We start from the raw sequence: 18,190 nt of genomic DNA on the forward strand, positions 1-18,190 counted from the left end.
ATAGAGTAGCCAGTTCCACCCGGAACCATGAGAAATAGCTGATGAAATACTACAGTTTCTGTATGTATTTCTCCTTTCCTTTTAAAGTGAGAAATGTCCTACTTTAAAGATGAGAAATAATTTTTGATCTAAACCCAAAGAAATACTAAGAAAATATATGTAACTAGAAAGAGCAGCCTGTCAGAGAACGGCGTGTGCAAATCAGGTACACAGAAATGCCCAGTCAATCAAGCAATGAAAAATGTCAGTCTATGTGCTTTTAGTTAGTGTGATAGCAAAATTATTTGTGTGCTTTGGTATGTTCAGTTTTTAAAAACAATTCTGGAAAAATCTCATTGTCATGTATTTGCTAACCAAAGGCAAGATTCCCATAAGCAAGCCTCATTCAAAGACAATCCCAGAGGTACGTACATATATATTTTGGTTTGCATTCACTGCATTTTGTGCCTTTATGAAATAGGATGTTGGAAAAATTGTATTTATAAATTTTAATGAGCAAGGACATGTACAGTTTCATTATTCATAACATTTACAGACACATCTAAACACTTCTGCTTTAAAACAATCAGAATATTTATTTTGATACTTTCAATTTGCAACTAGGCATAATACAGTAATTTAACAATTTCTATTCACAGCGTGCCAATAGCACTGAAACACCTACATTTAGCCAGTCAGCCAAAATTCCTGCTAATTGTTCCTATTGAGCATGAAATTTGTTGGCAATTTTGTGCAACACAAATCATATATTTCTATCCAAACAACTTCTGCAGTCATCTGATTACGTGGTGCATATGCCAAATACATTTTGTGAAGCGGAAAGATACATTTTTATCAAAAAACCTGCTCAAAAATCAGGTTTTCAGAACTAATTGTGCATTCACAGTTCCTACAGCCCATACGTCAATAAGCAGAGGCTTGACTCTTGTTAGAAGGCATCAACCTGCATATAGACAAATTTCCTATACATCATGTTTAAGGCACTCTGACAATGTCTGTTTGCCATGAAAGTAAACTGACTCAACAGAAATAAGCAAGCAAATATAGGGATTAAAAATGTGTTTTCTGTAAATTTAGAGACTGGAAAAATTCCAGAACCAAACTAGAATTTTTAGAAACTTTAAGTTAAGGACTCTGTCAAAACATCAACAAGTTTTAAGGTGTTAGTATATATTTTAGCAATAAACACACACACACACACAAATTTGGTCTGTATGAAAAAACAATGTGGCTTACTCCAGGAGCATCTCTCTGATTATTTTTAGACTTCCCATATGCTGAAAGAGAAAACTGTTACTTAGATATCTCAAAATATTGTTAACTTGATTCTGTGCAAGGAATGGAACATCCGTACACTTTACATTGACTCGAGTTAATATACATACACACAAAAAAAATCATAGCTGGGATCAGTATGCATGAGCAACTAGTTTAGGTATTTGTTCTAAATCACAGGCTCAGAACATTTGCATAGTGCTAGACATAAATTTAAAGAGCAGCAACAAAATTCTTACGCAAATGTAAAGATATTTAATTGGGCTACATTATTGTATATGATCACTGAATTAAATGAAGTGAAATCTAAAAATCTGATTTCCTGAAAAAAGGTTCATTATATAAGGAAGAAGATATTGCAAACCAAATATTGCTGCTTTCAGGTAAACACTTTTCTCTAATAGAAGAACTACCAAATGCTAATTTTACATCTGATATAACATCCCTCACACGTCATCACCAAAGGGTACCGAAGGTGAGTAAATCCTTTGCAAAGATGAAAAATAAGATTTGAAGGTAGGATTCAAAATAAAGTGCCTCAATAGTTTAGGAGAAAGTCTTCCAGTTGAATAGGACTGAGGGTGTGGGCAGAGAAGAATGCAGTGAACCCTCAAGGTCAAAGTGTAGCACAAGATAATGGTGCTCTTGAGGCAGTGGACAGCAAATTTAGCATGATCTTTGAGTAATACAGAAAAACAGAAAATGTTATTCAGTATAGATTCTTATCTTCAGAGTCAGGTGTATCATCTGACTATATTTCTCTGAAATCTAGTACTATAGGCTGCATGGATTTTGAAAGGCTATAAATATGGTAATGCACTGGTTAAGACAAAAAATAATTACATCATGAACACAGGCTTCAAGGAGAATATTGAAACTATTTCAGAATGGATTGGAGATCATGTTAGGCAGACCTGTGGTCATGGAGAGACAAGGGGGTCAGGATGACTTAACAGTTTCTGATCTTACAAGAAAACTGAGGCCATAAATCAATGAAGATAACAGCAAAAGTGAAGAGAAGGGTCAGAAATATTCAGTAACAGAAAAACAATAGTCCAATGAAGATAATTAAACTGTTCAAACAAGAAAAATCGAATATTTTCAGAGAGCATGCAAAAGGAAGAGCTAGGCAGCAATCAAAATAATAATAAAGACAGCGCTGAGAGAAGCTAATGCAGCTATGATTCATGGTACCTGGGAAATGTTTGTCCAACCTGCTCTAAAAAGCTTACAATAAAAGAAATTCCATCATCTCCTCAGGCAGTTGCTTCCAATGATTCAGCTTTATTATGAGAAGCTTTTCCTGATATCCAGCCTAAACCTCCTCTACTATAATTTAAGTCCATTACACCCTTGCTGCCTATAGTGCACATAAAGAAAAGACTGTTGCCCTTCTGTTTGCTACTAACCTTTTGCATGTTTAAGGTTATTATTTTGACTCCTTTCAACAGTCTACTCCAATTTCCTTGACTTTTCCTTGCACTTATACTATCTAAATCTGATTGCTCACATTGTTCTCAACTAAATTCTCTTGGTCTCCTTGAGCTCCATTGCCACAGGCAAGACACAGTACTTAGTTAAGCCCCTTCCAGTTGCCAAGCAGAGTTCAGCTTACAGACATAACACATGGACAATATGGCTAATCCAAATCTGGAATTAGCATGAGGTTAAAAAAGAAACATGAAAAAAAAAATCCAAAAAGTTTGTTAGGAAAAAAAAAAAAATAGTTAGGAAAACTACAATTACACTCAAGGATGAGAGTTCTAAAAACAGCGACTCAGCACATGCACATCCAAAGGCTTTGAAGGGGAAGGTTACAAAACAACCCCAATGAAACCTGCATTTCTGAATGACATTAAAAAGAACAGGGTAGGTCTAACCTGCTTCCTTGAATCCAGCTACAGCTTTTGCAATCCCTGGCATCATTCAGAACAACCTGGAACTTTTTGTGTGTGATCATGGCTGAAGTTGCTCACAGTCTGTATCTCGCACTTGGCATCATAGCTTCCTCAGCACTAAGCATGATAAAGATAGATTAAACAGTGAAACTATCCTTACCCATCCAGGAGAATGTCTGGTTTACCCATATGATAGTGTGGGATAACGTCTACTTATCCCACCACAACAATAAATATTTGATCATATTTAAAACAGAATTTATAAGAAATATTTAATATACTAGTATCTTCCTTGACATTCCCAAAGTTCAGCTCTCCAAAAACCTTGCATGAGCAACATATGCAACTATATAAATTATACAGCATGACTTTAAAGTAAAGAAGTGCAAGTATAACGGCCTTTGATAGCTCCTGTTGCCAAATATGTATTGCCTTTTGGCCACTGGAAACAAGATGACAGTTCTAGGGACAAATTCATCATGGCCTTAAATAAATCATTACTTCCTCACAAGGAGACTCAAGTTATCCTCTGACACTAAGACTAAAATTAGGAACTGAGAATATCAAGGAGCAGTCTGATGACTTGTAACACAGTTGGGAAGAGTCTGTTCCTTGATATTAGACATTATGTCATCAAAATAATGCAGGTGTAATGTTGATACAACTTCTTTAATTTTGTAAGATTACGTTCCATTTATTTGTAAATCAAGCTAAAAAGTTCTGACATATTATTGGCAGGAGAAACCAGAAACAAAGCTGATAAGTATAAATTTCAACTACCTAAACCTCACAAACCCCTGATATAGGTTTTTCATGTGTTTTAATGAGTCACTCTGATTTCCAATAGCCATTTTTGGTATAATGATAGCTACCGGTGTTGGTGCACACCTTTCAAATCTTTTACTTAAATAAATGAGAAATAAGGGCTTATATTTGCTTCATACTTCTCAGAGATGCCTGAAATTCAAAACTTAATTAATGTACCATAAATATTACTTACTGCTTGCTAGAAAAACAAAGATGGGTTTTAGTTGAAATTCAAAATTCTTGAGATCATCTCACCTTGTCAGAAGTAGAGAACAATCTACCGTCTCTGACAACTCTACAGGAAACTCAGTAACTTGATGGAAAAACGACTGAAAGATTTACTGCATTTTTTTTCTGCAGAAATAATTGTTAGAGAACATCGATTTGCAAAAAAAATAGATATACATTACTGTAAAGATAACAAATGGATGATCATCATAAGAGCAAATCTGCACTTGGTTCTTAATGCAGGCAACAGCACATCTGTCTTTACTCCAGCAGATGTAGCATAGTGGATGCTACTGTCCAGAGACTTAGCATGACCATACATTAGAGTTTACAGTAGTGCCCAACTTAGATCTCAGGCCTAAAGAAAAAGTCTGTCCCTGTTTCAAAAGAAATCCATGGGCCTTGAATGGGCTGAAAAATACCCAGGACTTAGGCAAAGCAGGGCAGAAAAAAAGCCCACCACATTTATATTTGTTTTTACCTAACCTAGAGATGAAGTAAAATGACTGTCAGCAGCACAGAGGAAGTGACTCTTCAAAAGTGAGTTGTATTTAGTGGAAAACAAAATTGCCTAAAGGAGGCTTATAATACAAAGATAGCTTAAACAATTTAGCTTTTGGGAAATACTGAGCAGCAAAAAGCAACCAGGTCTGGAAATGACTTAGATGTCTAGAAAAAAAGACAAGAAAGGAATAAAAAAACTTTTAATATTAAGGGCACTGAGTGTCAGGAAGCATTGTATCTATTGATCTATGATGCTATCGCATTTTTTTCTGATTCTGGCACTGAAAAAATTAAGGTGGTATCAAAAAATACCACAATATTTTCAAACTCTCTGGACAAGGTGCTTCTGGTGTTCTCTTGCTCCGCTCCTAACAGTCTGTGTGCTATGTGAAACTGCTAACAAAGGGACCTTAGGAATTCTTTCTCTTCTTTTACCTGCACACCAGCCATTTCACTGTAGCCTGCCCTGGCTGTTTCTTTCTTGGGATCTACAGGTTCACTGCCTGCTCTTGTCCCTCCCAAGAGGGAGGGAAGAAGAATGAGAGGTGGTCTGCCTCCATCCTCACCTTCTCTTGTAAGAACTCATACAGATTTCACCACTTTGAAGTAGGGAAAGCAATGGAGGCAGATAAAGATGCAAATTAATGCTGGTATTGGTATAAACAGTATAATAGGATAATTGTGCACAAGATTAGTATCATGAATATCATGCCACAGCAGGAGTAGGTATTACTTCACAGATTTAGAATTAGGATACTATGATGCTATCAATATCATTAGCAAGACAGTGATTGATACCAAAGGGGAAGGAGTGCAAAGGAAAAACTAAGTTTGATTTCTTCTGTGTTAAGTTTAAGCTGACAATAAGATATTTAATAGTTGATGTAAGGCCAACATGACAGCACGGATGACAAGATGAGACTTGTTAGTGTCATGTTGTGATTCGGTTACACAGAAAGGTAGCCTGAGGAGGTAAAAGGTTGACGAATAACATGGTTTAATTGGGAAGAGCAAAGGCTATTGTCAGTGACTGAAACCACACTGAGACAGCAGGAAACAGGAGTAATATGATGCATGTTAAAGTTTTTTGAAGGAGTTAATATCAAGTGCTGCCATTTTGTTGGCAAAACATTAAGAAAGACTGGCTGGTAAAGACTCCAAAGCAGAAAGAGAGCCCAAAGTAACAGATTCAACTCTCTCCTGTAATGCTTTCAAGATTTTATTCTAATCTGTTGCAAATTGCTGCTGACTGAAAATAGGCCCAAATATATCAGTTGTGTTGTAAGTATCTAAAATAGGCCATCATTTTAAGTACACTATTCATACTCTTATTTTCTTAGATATGCTTTCCAAACACTGGGCAAAATGTGCCTTACTACTGCACACTAAAACTCTACAGCAAAAAAGCTGCTCTAGATATTTACAAATAAATGCAAATAATAAAACAATAGCTAACCAAATGGCATACTGGAATTACCATGTAGATAATTGTATGAATACTGACATGTACCAGACCATCAGTATTAATTTAGGACACCAGCTGCACAAAACCTTGTAACCCCAATGACATTAATGAACAGTGGTCTTACTATGCAGTTGAATGGGAGTCTGGTAGTAATATCTGGAAGAGTTCAAAGACAAGTGCCTAAAGGACCCATGGATCAATGCGCTGCCACTGGAAGTGCTGGAGTTATTACAATGTCAATAAAAGTATATCAACAATGTCCAAAGTATAAATGAGCAACACAATGTCAATAAAAACGTGAGGTGAGGGAATGCAGGCCTCCAACATTAATACTGGAACCCCTGGTATATCAGTGGAAGATCTTCACAATGCCAGTGGGAACATTTTGAAGAGAGTTACTGTATATTCCTCATTTCTACCAAAAGATGTCTAACTTTAAAAGATCCCAGTGGGCATCAGGTATCACAGGATCATTAAAATAGTTTCATGATTCTAAATATAACAAAATGAAGTTACAGCTACTTCATACTCTCCTATTGTTTAATCACTGCACCCTGGAAACACATGTATGACTCAAATTCCCTACAGTCTGAAAGAGAGCTGAGAATGAAGAACAGAGTAGCTACTATAACTCTCAGTGTCCTTTTGCAAACTGAATGTAGGCTGGGAATAGAAGATTAATATAGCTCTTTCTTAAAGAATATACATCAAAGGATAATCAATACTTTGATCACATTCATTTAATCCTCAGCACAATGCTTTGTTTTGATATAGATCAGCATATTGTAATTCCAAGGAAACTTTGAATGAACTTCATTCTGTGTATAACTGTGTATTCATTAGGAAAAAACACTATGCAAATTGAATACTAAACAATTACTATAAAATGCTAGACTAGAAGAAAAAGCTAAAAAGCCCCTGTAAAATATAATTAAAATATTTTAGCATCTATGTCTTTGAGTGCTAAATAACAGATATAAGAAAATGTGCCAATTAACTTGTGATGTTTACTTCTAAAGTTTAATTAAATAATCAGTACGTACAGAATTAAGAGTTTGGATGCCTCAGCTCCCACTCATTGCCTCCCTTTGAAAAGACAACAGACAAAATGTTCCCAGATACCAGTGCTGAAACAATGAAATCACATTCAAAAAGAGTTAACTTTTAACTACAGGGTAATGTGCCCTCAGCCTGGGGAGCTGGAGAGGCCTTCTGTTCCAAGATAAAAGCAGATAGAAATATGGTGACATTGGCGAAGAACGTGGGGGTTCTAGTATTTGGTTAGAAAATAACAATGCCTCTTTAAAGAGATATGGAATTTCTATTCACTATCTATTCCAAGTACTTAAATTATGCCAGCCATAACAATTGTGATTGCTTCCCATACAATAGCAGGACAGAGCACCTCAATTTGTAAGTACTCAAGAACTGATTCTTTTTCTTTCTGCCATGCATCTGTTTCTCACATTGCTCACTTCTCCAGGAACCTTAAAGATTTCATAGAGTGTATTTAATCTTCCATTGAAAGAGGCTATTGAGAAAAGTAAGAGAAGCTTTGAATTTAAGAGGAATCGGCAGCAGTGAAAAGAGAAGTACAATCCTGAAAGATTTCAGAGCTATCAGATCTCATTGCCAGGTCCCACCATAAATAAGATAAAGTAATAATTGTAAACACAATATTGTAAATAAAAGTAAAAGAATAAAGGATTACGATCTACCAAAAGCCCAACCTAGATTAGATATTATTATCTGCATATTGTAATTCTCCTTCTATTTTCAGGTGAAACTTCCAGAATCCATTTCATGCATTATTACACTATTCCAATATCACATTGCTTTGCATATTATTATTTCTTTTCCAATGTACTGCAATTACAATAAAAGAATGCAGTAATGTAGCCATTATCTACTAACAAAACTATGCAATATACTCTGTATTCTTTAAACCTGTACATGTAAAGCCCAACAGCAAAATTCAACCCACAGCCACATTATTAATTTGCTCGTTTGTTTGTTGTAATCTCTGTTAATTAAGACGGATGTTAACTAGGGGCACCGTGTACTTGAAGGACTGTGCATGAGGTCTGCATCCTTCTTAATGCCTATGTCTTGCATTCCCTCAGCTCACATCCATCACGGAAGGACTGCCAGGTGAGCTGACTGTCACTCCAGCGCAAGCTAATAGATTCTCCAGTGGCTTTTGATAACAGCTCATGCCATGCTATTAAAACTGTGCCTTGAAAATGGCATAACATACATAGCTGAGGCTTGTCAGCGCCAGGTAATCAGATGCTGCTTGGTTTCAGAAGCAGATGCAGATGAGACTAGCAATGTAAATATGCAAATCACAATGGTCCCTTGTCAGCACCACTGTTCCTACCTCTAATGGCCCTCGTAGAAAGTCTGTTTGCTCAGCTCCTACTTCCAGTGCTACATCGACAGAAGCAAAGGGGCGGCTGGCCATCTGCTGTCGCTCCCGCATAAGTTGCTGATGAGGAAAAAATGATGTTTTAACAAAACATTAAAAAATGCACCAGATATTAGTCTGCCCTACCATACCTCCCATTATAACACAAGAATGCAAATGGCATGCAAACAGTCATATTTGTAACATTAAAGGGAGAAAGTTATGCTAAATTTTCATCATCTATGTTTACTCGAAAACTGAGCCCGGAGGGCTTACGTTGTCTACTAATGGTCATGCAGCTTGAACTCTGATGAAATCTCCAAATGAAAGCTTCCCTAACTGACAGTTCACTCTAAATAACTTTGCTATTTGTGCAAGTCGCAAGCAAACATGGGAAACAGTTGGAAAAAAATAGCTGAAGTCTAATTCCGCTGGTAATGCATGCATTACAACACCTGCCAAGAACAAGTCCACTTGGCCTTCAAATTTTCATACTTCACTACTAAGCCAGATGGAGTTAATAGTGTCAGGACTCATAATTTTATGCATTATCTTTTCTGCAGTTACTTAGAGATGAAGAATAATGTGTCAGGACTGGGGAGACTGCATCAGTGTATTTGAATGCAATCAGCTATGCTCACAGAGCTTGTATAATCCCTTCCAATCATACCCGTGCGTACAGAAGTCCCAAGGAAAACCACAAAGCTAACTCATATTTCTTCCTCAATCTGTAATTATAATGCTTATTAAACCATGATGAATAAAAATGATGACCAGCACTAGATATTACAGATCTTACTTCAGTGGTTCTGTGCAACTAATAAAAGCATTATGAAATATTTAAAGTGAATGAGTCGTACAATTAAAGTCGTGCGCTTCTTCAACTGAACAGGATGTCATAGCATCTTGAAGAAACAAAATGCTTGCAAAAATGTTTTATTACAAAAGATCTAAGATTCATTTCCTTTATAATGTCTCTGGAAAGCTTAAACCAGTAGAAATTGGTATTTGAAAGTAAATTACACTAGCACTGTGATGTACCGTTCATAAAAGCCTTTGAAATAATAAAAGGTATGCAAGCAAATATTTGCTGACAGCTTCATAATAAACATTCTTGATTTAAGGTCTGTTACAAAGAAACAAGCTCATTTTGTAATACTTCCCATACATTTGTTCTTGACTTGCATTTTAAGATTGTGTGTAGAAATCTAAAGAAGCACTCCTAATGTTAAAATCAAAACAGTACAGTAATCTCCTAAAGCATACCCAGTACATTCCTAAGGCTTGGTTTTTATAAACATGCAGTGTATTTGTCAGCAAGCACCTGTACAAATGGGCTCCCATTATATTATACCAAAAGGATAGCTGATGATGTCTGTGTGTGAAACTACATGGTTTATATTCAGAATAAATAAAAGCCTAGTATGAATATCTAGATGGTTAAAATTTATGTTTTTAAAAATAAAACTGCTGGTCTCTGTATACTGATTTACATCAGTACTGATTTGCATCAGTACAATATATTCATAGATTTTACAGCAAGAAAGAACTACTGTGACCCTCCAGTCTTACCAACAACTCCACAAAGAAATTTAAAGCATAAAATACTGAGTCACTAAATGCTAAAATTTAGTGTATCTAGCTGTTTTCCTTCCTGAAAACAAACCAAAAACCAAAACCTAACAAAAAATAAACAAAACAATGCTGTTAGCACATTCCTGCCACATGGAACTCATTACAGTATTGTAAGTCTACAGAGCTATTGGCTAATTCTTACTTCTAATGAGAAAACAAACGTTGTTTTAAACAAATAGAATTGCTTGAGGAAAGCTCTTAAATGAGCAGAATTACCTACACTCCAAATGCACAAACAATTATTTAGAAGATTTACTTAACGCAGACTACAAGGGAACGTGTATTTGATATGCTCTGTGTTTTTTACGGCTAGCAGGTTTCTTCACCTCTGCTCCCGGTCATGCATTCCGTAAAACCTTTTCATTCACAAGGCAGCCACTGTGATTTTGATACTCCTTGAGAAGAGCACTATGAAGATTTTTAATTAGCTCTGTAAACAAGAATGAAAACTTTAAAATGCTCAGCTGCCCATGAAACGCTGCAGAGTTTGGCAGCTGAGCACTTGCACATCAAAGTGCTCCTCTCTGATGGAGCTCCACTCTGATGGAGCACTATTACTGCTTTTTTTTCTGTTCAGCATTTTAAAGCTCCCTGTAACATGCAGAACACAAAAAATAATATGCAATCAGGAATACAGACAGATACTACGATGTTTAAAATTAGCTTTGTGGCTGGAAAAGGTCATTAGCTCCACCATTTTCAATTGTCCGTGTATCAAGACTGGGACAAAGGCGAAGTTCCAGTTACAAAAATCCTTGTGAGTTAGATTATCGCATGGCAGGTGGCATTCAGGTGTGACACCCTGTGCTCCAGTCACACACGGGGCAAATTCCTGTGATTCACTCGTAGGCCAAGAAATAGGGAAACTCTTTGAACATGGGTATTTTGAAGCCTAGAAGCATGCAACTGGGGAAGAGAAAGCTATGGGGAAATCTTCCAGCAGCCTTCTGGTACATAAAGGGGCCAACAAGAAAGCTGGAGAGGGATTTTTTACTGGAGCAAATAGTGACAGTACAAGGGGGAATGGCTTTAAGCTGAAAGACGGGAGATTTAGATTAGATATTAGGAAGCAATTCCTAAAGACACTGGCACAGGTTGCCCAGAGAAGCTGTGGCTGTCCCATCCCTGGCAGTGTTCAAGGCCAGGTTGGACGGGGCTTGGAGCAACCTTGTCTAGTGGAAGGTGTCCCTGTCTGTGACAGGGGGTTGGAACTGGATGAGCTTTAAGATCCCTTCCAATCCAAACCATTCTGAGATTCTGTGAGAAGACTGAACCACCCCACCCCTTACCTTTTCTCAGTGGCCAGAGATTAAAAAAGCCACACAGATTTCATCATACTGAGGTACAATAAACATGGGATAATGGAAAGTGGAACTATGCTGGTTTTACTTATATTACTGCATTTAAAAACCATACAAACAATTAAATACATACTACTTCAGTAATTAGGGATATTTACTTGGAGAATAGATGGACATTATCAACATGTAATATTTGAATATTGTTATACATTTAATTTGTTATATTCAGAATTAAGCACATGTCTAAATTATTAACTTAAAACTATGGGAAATTCAAAACATTACTTTCTTAGGGTAGGACTGAGAAATCCAATGAGCATTTATCTGACTGTGCAGACCCCTGATTTTAAGGTCTACCATAATTTTAAATCTCATTAAGTATAAGAGTATTGACAAGATTAAATTTTAGTCATCTGTATTATTTTGCAGTAATCGCAAAGTATCGATTTATATCCCATTATAGAATTTTTCATATAAAATACAGAATTACATTTGTCATCAGCAAAGAATAGTAAGATGTTGGCACACTACAAGTTAGTTCAATTTCTCACTCAAAACCTATTTCATTTGAAAACATTTCTTAAAAAACCCAAGCATTTTGGCATGATTAGTCCCTTGACATGGAAATACACATTCTACCTGATTCTCCACGGACACATAGACATCTTCACCAGTAAATTATGCCAATTTTCCTAGTCAAATAAGTACCTTTGAGATAGGACCTGCTTCCCCATCTCGAAGCATATCACAGGAATGTATTTGCCTGGGTAAGCAATTGAATTTTACTATTGATCAAAAAAATTCTTATAGGGGATACTTCTCTAATCAGTGCAGTTCGGAGTGAATTGGAATATTCCACAGCATCTTGCATAATGTTTTATAAGAAAATGTCTCTGTTGCAAAATTCATATTTAAGTATAAATATCTCTTTTTTTTTTTTTTTCAGTTGATAACATTTAGACTTATTTTCAAAATATTTTAATGCCCATAATTTATTCAGGTATAACAAAACACTCAGTGCAAAATGCATATTACAGTGATTTAACATTAACAGAATACAATGTTTCAACAATCCCAGGCTGACTTTTTTCAAGTCTTTTATATTTTGGGAAGTGTTACCATTTTGCTTCTTTTTCCTATTTAGAAGACTTTTCTCTTTTTTTTTTAAGACTTGGTCTCTCATGTGGAACAGGATACTGTTCTTCTGACTAGCACTGCTTTCTCTACGCTCTTCTCTTCACCTTCCAGCATAACTGTCCTAGAAAAGCCCTGAACTGAAAAAAAAGTCTAATAAAGTACATGAGATGTTAGGAACTAGGACAGTTGTACTTTCTCTTTGTTATACAGTAACAGACATTCTTGAGGGACTGATAGATAGGGATAGCTGAAAAGGATGAAACCATTTTAGTGCCATAATGAAGCGAAAAAATCCTCTGAAAGATCCCTCTGTAGCTGTTTGGCACCTTTATGGGCTGATTTAGCCCACTGGCATTGCAAGGTACACGCTCGAATGTGCCATAAAGCATGTACAGGTAAGTGTGAATGCCCAAGTTCATGGGGCAGCTTGGAAGCCAGGAAAGGGATAAGAGGTGACAAATGCTTGTAAAAATGTTAGAAAGACTTCTGACCAACAGAATAATAAAGTTTCCCTTCTGGCTGTTCAGAGCCAGGCCGTCTCAGTACACTAAGTCAGAAATAAGGAAGGATATGGCAGTTGAAAGGATACTTACTATTTTAACAGCAGTGACAACTGTCTAACTTTTCTAGGTTTTCTTCCTTCACATCTTAGATTTTCTTTCTGTTTTGTGTTTTCCTAGACATTGCACCAGGACATCCAGGACTTTGCCAAGGCGAGTATTCAAAACAGCAAAGAACAGTAATTCTGCAATCACTGCTGTTCCATCCAGTGCGGTGCTACTCTCCTAGAGACAAAGACTTTCCAATGTCTAATCTGAAATTCATATTCTTATTCATCACCCAGCCCTGACTTGTCTGCAGTTACAGCTTGGTCTCCTCCTCTCCTGTTTCTGTGCTGTCAAGTGCTGATGTAAATAACATCAAAAGGCTACAACAGAACTGTTAACAATGCCCTGCATTAAATCTGAGATTTATGGGAAAAGTTTTTGCAATGAGGAAAAATCACAAAAACTCCTGGAGAGTGGCATCTACTAATTCCCGATCACACTGCATTTGACAAATGCCAGGGGTTAAAAAAATGAAATATTTATGTAAATGGACAGCCCTGCAAAAGCAGAGAGTATCTATATGCAGTGCAATACAGTCACATATTCTTGAGTTTTCTTATTGCCATATCTAATCAACAGAAGCAACTTAGGAGGGTTTAAATGACTACACACATCTGAGTGGAACACAGGCATTTTAGGTATAAATGTAATTTAATTATCTTCAAAAATCTCAAATTCTGATTCTCAAACTGAATTATACGTAGTGATATTTCAATGAAGCTCTGATTATTTGCTTTAATTTGCACAAGAGAAAGATTGCCTTCCTTAACTTTTCTCATTGTATCTCTTGGTGTTACAAATCTCCAAATTAAATTAGCTATTTACATAGCTGGAAAGGAGAGCAATTTCTCATTTACATGTTGAGTAACCTATTTGAGTTGGTTAATTTCCAAATCAGCTGATTTCACCAACAAGGCATATTACAGTCATTTATCATTTTATCATAGAATCATGGACTGGTTTGGGTTAGAAAGGACCTTAAAGTTCCAACCCCTGGCCACGGGCAGGGACACCTTCCACTAAAGCAGGTTGCTCCAAGCCCCCGTGTGCAACCTGGCCTTGAACACTGCCAGGGATGGGGCAGCCACAGCTTTTCTGGGCAACCTGTGCCAGTGCCTCAGCATCTTCACAGGGAAGAATTTCCTCCTAACATCTAATCTAAATCTACGCTCTTTCAGGTTAAAGCCATTCCCCCTTGTCCTGACACTATTTGATCCAGTAAAAAGTCCCTCTCCAGCTTTCTTGTTGGCCTCTTTAGGCACTGGAAGCTGCTTTAAGGTCTCTCCCTGGAGCCTTCTCTTCTCCAGGCTAAACACCCACAACTCTCTCAGCCTGTCTTCAAAGCAGAGCTGCTCCTGCCCTCTGATCATCACTGTGGACTCCTCTGGACTTGCTCCAAAAGCTCCACATCCTTCTTATTTTGGGGGCCCCAGAGCTGGACACAGGACTGCAGGTGTAGTCTCAGCAGAGTGGAGTGTAGCGGGAGAATCACCTCTCGACCTGCTGGTCACGCTCCTTTTGATGCAGCCCAGGACACGGCTGGTTTCGGGCTTGTGAGCACACACTGAAGCAGCTCATGTCCAGTTTCTCAACCAACATCCCAAAGTCATTCTTCTCAGGGCTGCTGTGAACCCAGTCTCTGTCCAGCCTGTGGGAACTTGGGATTGCCCTTACCTGTGTGCAGTACCTTGCAATTGGCCTTGTTGACCTTCATAAGGTTCACACACAGGCCCATCTCTCAAATCTGTCCAAGTCCCTCAGGATGGCATCCCTTCCCTTCAAACTGTCAACCACACCACACAGCTTGGTGTCATCAGCAAACTGGCTTAGGGTGTACTCAATCCAGCCCGTGTTACTGACAAAGCCATTGAACAGTGCCGGTTCCAATACCGACCCCTGAGGAATGCCATTCATTAGCTGGTTTTTAGGTTAAATAGGCTCAACACTGCACGTGACTGCAGGAGATACAGTGAATTTAGGAGCTGGACAGAAGTTTATGGAACCAAGTAGCATAAATAACCATACTTGTAACAGCTGTCTGACAATCGAGACTCATTCATTCTCTCCATCATGAACTTCCTAAATAATCCTGGCACTTGCTTTCACTGTGCCTCATTTCCCACTCTGTTAAGTGAAAAGTACCCTGACACAAGAGTGCCTTCAGGTAGGCAATGAGATATTACAATGATGGACATAGCATGACATGCTATTTGCACTGCAAAATACACTCTACAGAAACTTCCTAAGATAACAGGGCCTATTCCATGCCACTTTCTCTTAAAATTGCCTGAAGAAAAAATGCTCTCAGGTGTGTGCAAAGGTCTACCATGGGAAAAAATGAGAGGAGTCATACTTCTTGTCCTAGCTTTATACCGAATAAAATGAAGGGTTATTTAAACTAGACATAGTCCGGCAAACAACAGCTAAGACATACTTAAAATACAGTGTACATATCCCAAAAAATAACAGTTCCAAAAGGTCAAGTTTTTATGTATCCCTTTTGGAAACCAAATACCAGTCGTCTGTAATTTCCCTTGAACAAATCAAAAATGAGAAAAAAAGATGAGCCCTGAAAAGGTCATTTTGTTGCTAGATCCAAGGAACAGACATTTAATGTACTGCACATTAGCAAGCAAAGAGCAAATGTGAATCTACTATGACTTTAGCTTTTGGAACTCTGACTCCGGAACAGAATTCCCATCTTTAAAACACTCAATACGCTTATTACAATGAGAATGGCACCCCAGTTTGTGCTTACTTGCCAGTAATTTATGGAACCTCACGTTACAATAAAGTTTTGATCAATCCTTCAGAATTTTCCCCTAAAGATTAAGTTAGCATAGAAGATTCTTTGGGGTCTATGAATCAGTAACAAGCTCAAAATTCAATTCACTGCTTTCAAACTTCAGAAGTGCTAAACAATATCTAATTCTATTATCTCTTTCATTTAGATCACTATGAATCCATGTTGCATGTTTACACAGTCCCATAACCATAAACATTTTAAAGGCTTCTCTAGAGGCACTTATGTCTTCCTGTAGGCCTTGCGAAACCCAGAACTGCACACTTCTTCCTTATCAAGTGGTTTAAAAAATTCTTTCCACAAGCTGTTGATTATTTTCCTGTTTACTAGAAACGCCACAATTCACAGAAAATTGCAAAAATGCTTATTCTGCAAACTAATTCTGTGTATAGAGAAAAAGAGCCAGATCCAATAATTATATACCTTAAAATGTTTCCACATAAGACATGTGACTGTATTTGCCCAAGGGCAGTTATTTACAAATGAATATATTAATATAGGTGTTAAAAATAATTATTTCAAAACATGAGAGAGATTCAAGTGTCGTAGTATGCAAACTACTCCTTAGAACTACCTCATTTACAATGGTGTCACATAAAGAATGCTTTTCAAATGTCTTCTAAAGAATTACTAACGCTGGTAGTGTAGTACTTTAAACGTGCCATCTTTGTAAATGGAAAAGACACCTTAGGAAACTACCTTACATTTACAAAATCTCAGTGTATCCCTTCAACATTAAGATACTGCTTTTGAAATAAGGCATCATGAATATTACCTACTATTACCTCAACTGTTAAAAACAGCTTTAGTTACTTACCTTAGACAATAGATGTCAAGCTGACAATTCCCAGCTCACAAATAAAGTTTTAGGTTGTTCCTATAGCAATTCAGATTGCTTCAAGGATAGTATATATGGGCTAATGAAAGAAACTGGGTCTAAGTGTTACCTCATGAGATCACTTTGTCCACCTCTGTGCATTAGTCTGACATAAAGGACCAACACTGGTCCTACATAAAGGGCCAACATAAAGGTAGGTTGCAGTGTGATTATGATCCTTCTAGGAGATGTATAAGTTTCTTTAAAAGGCTCCAGTGACTGAGGTTCCACAGTCCCTCCAGAAGTCGAGTGCCTGATGATCCTCATACTGGAAAGGTCTTTTCTAAAATCTAAATTAAATCTCCATGCTGACATTCAGGCCAAATGCTTCTTGTCCTGTCTACAGTCAAGAGCATTCCCTGTCTACACGTGAAAAAAACACCAAAATCCAAACCTCTTCTCTTTTATAGGAGCTCTTCATAGATTTGAAGTTTCCCTTTAATCTTCTCAACTGTACTGTATCACTACTCCTGCTCCTGTTTTCAGTGCTCCCCTCTGTACTCTCCAAGTGTCAAAAAGCGGTGCCCCAAACCTTACATAGCACAATAGAAAGAACACTTTGCAGGCTTTACACATCTTTTTGTTGACGATATTATGCTAGTGTCTTTGCTACAACAGAAGTACGGTGACTTACATTTACTTCTGATTCATGACCATCCCACCTCATTTTTTGAATATTCTACCAAGCTCATTGCCCATTTCTCCCTACCTTTATTTGCAGGTGGTTATTTGTTTCTCACTGCAGAATCACGTATTTGCCAATTACAGAACTGTGGAATTGCAGCTTTTTAACCAATTATTTCAGATTCTCCTATCTTTTGTACAGATTATAATTCCATCCTCTAGTATGTTTGCAGTCTCACTTACTTCAATGATAGTTACACATGCAATAACCATGGTCCATCTCTTAAATCAACACCAGAATCAGATCCCAGCAGAAGCCCACTTGATATATCTTTAACTTTCCCTTTCTACATTACAGCTTGATATTGTATAGCTTTTTTACTGTCGGTACTACCAAACTTTTAAAGAGGCCTTAATTAAAGTGCTTTTAAAGCATTCTTTTCCTAGCACAGACAAAGTCAGATGGGGTGTACATACTATTACTTTAAAGAGAGGTTCAAGTGCAGGACAAGTTTACTTTATTTGCAAATAATGCCAATGCATTTTTTTAGCCTGCAAGACAACAAAAAAAGGAAGGTACTGGATTTGTCTCCTATGTGAACTGATATGAAAACATGTGGT

General features: G+C 37.2%; 1 protein-coding gene across 1 annotated transcript in view; it reads right to left on the reverse strand.

Moving 5' to 3' along the window:
* Positions 1–18,190, reverse strand: part of ATRNL1 (attractin like 1) — a 507,795-nt gene that overhangs the window by 121,350 nt on the left and 368,255 nt on the right. The window contains exon 27 of the mRNA XM_057417243.1: positions 8,558–8,665. Within this exon, the coding sequence (XP_057273226.1) occupies positions 8,558–8,665 (108 nt within the window). The remainder of the gene's footprint in view (positions 1–8,557; positions 8,666–18,190) is intronic.

The sequence above is a fragment of the Pezoporus wallicus genome, unplaced genomic scaffold (genome assembly GCF_028554395.1).
Source record: "Pezoporus wallicus isolate ANWC-B61680 ecotype Strahan unplaced genomic scaffold, APGP_CSIRO_Pwel_v1 contig_8188, whole genome shotgun sequence".
Lineage (NCBI taxonomy): Eukaryota > Metazoa > Chordata > Aves > Psittaciformes > Psittacidae > Pezoporus > Pezoporus wallicus.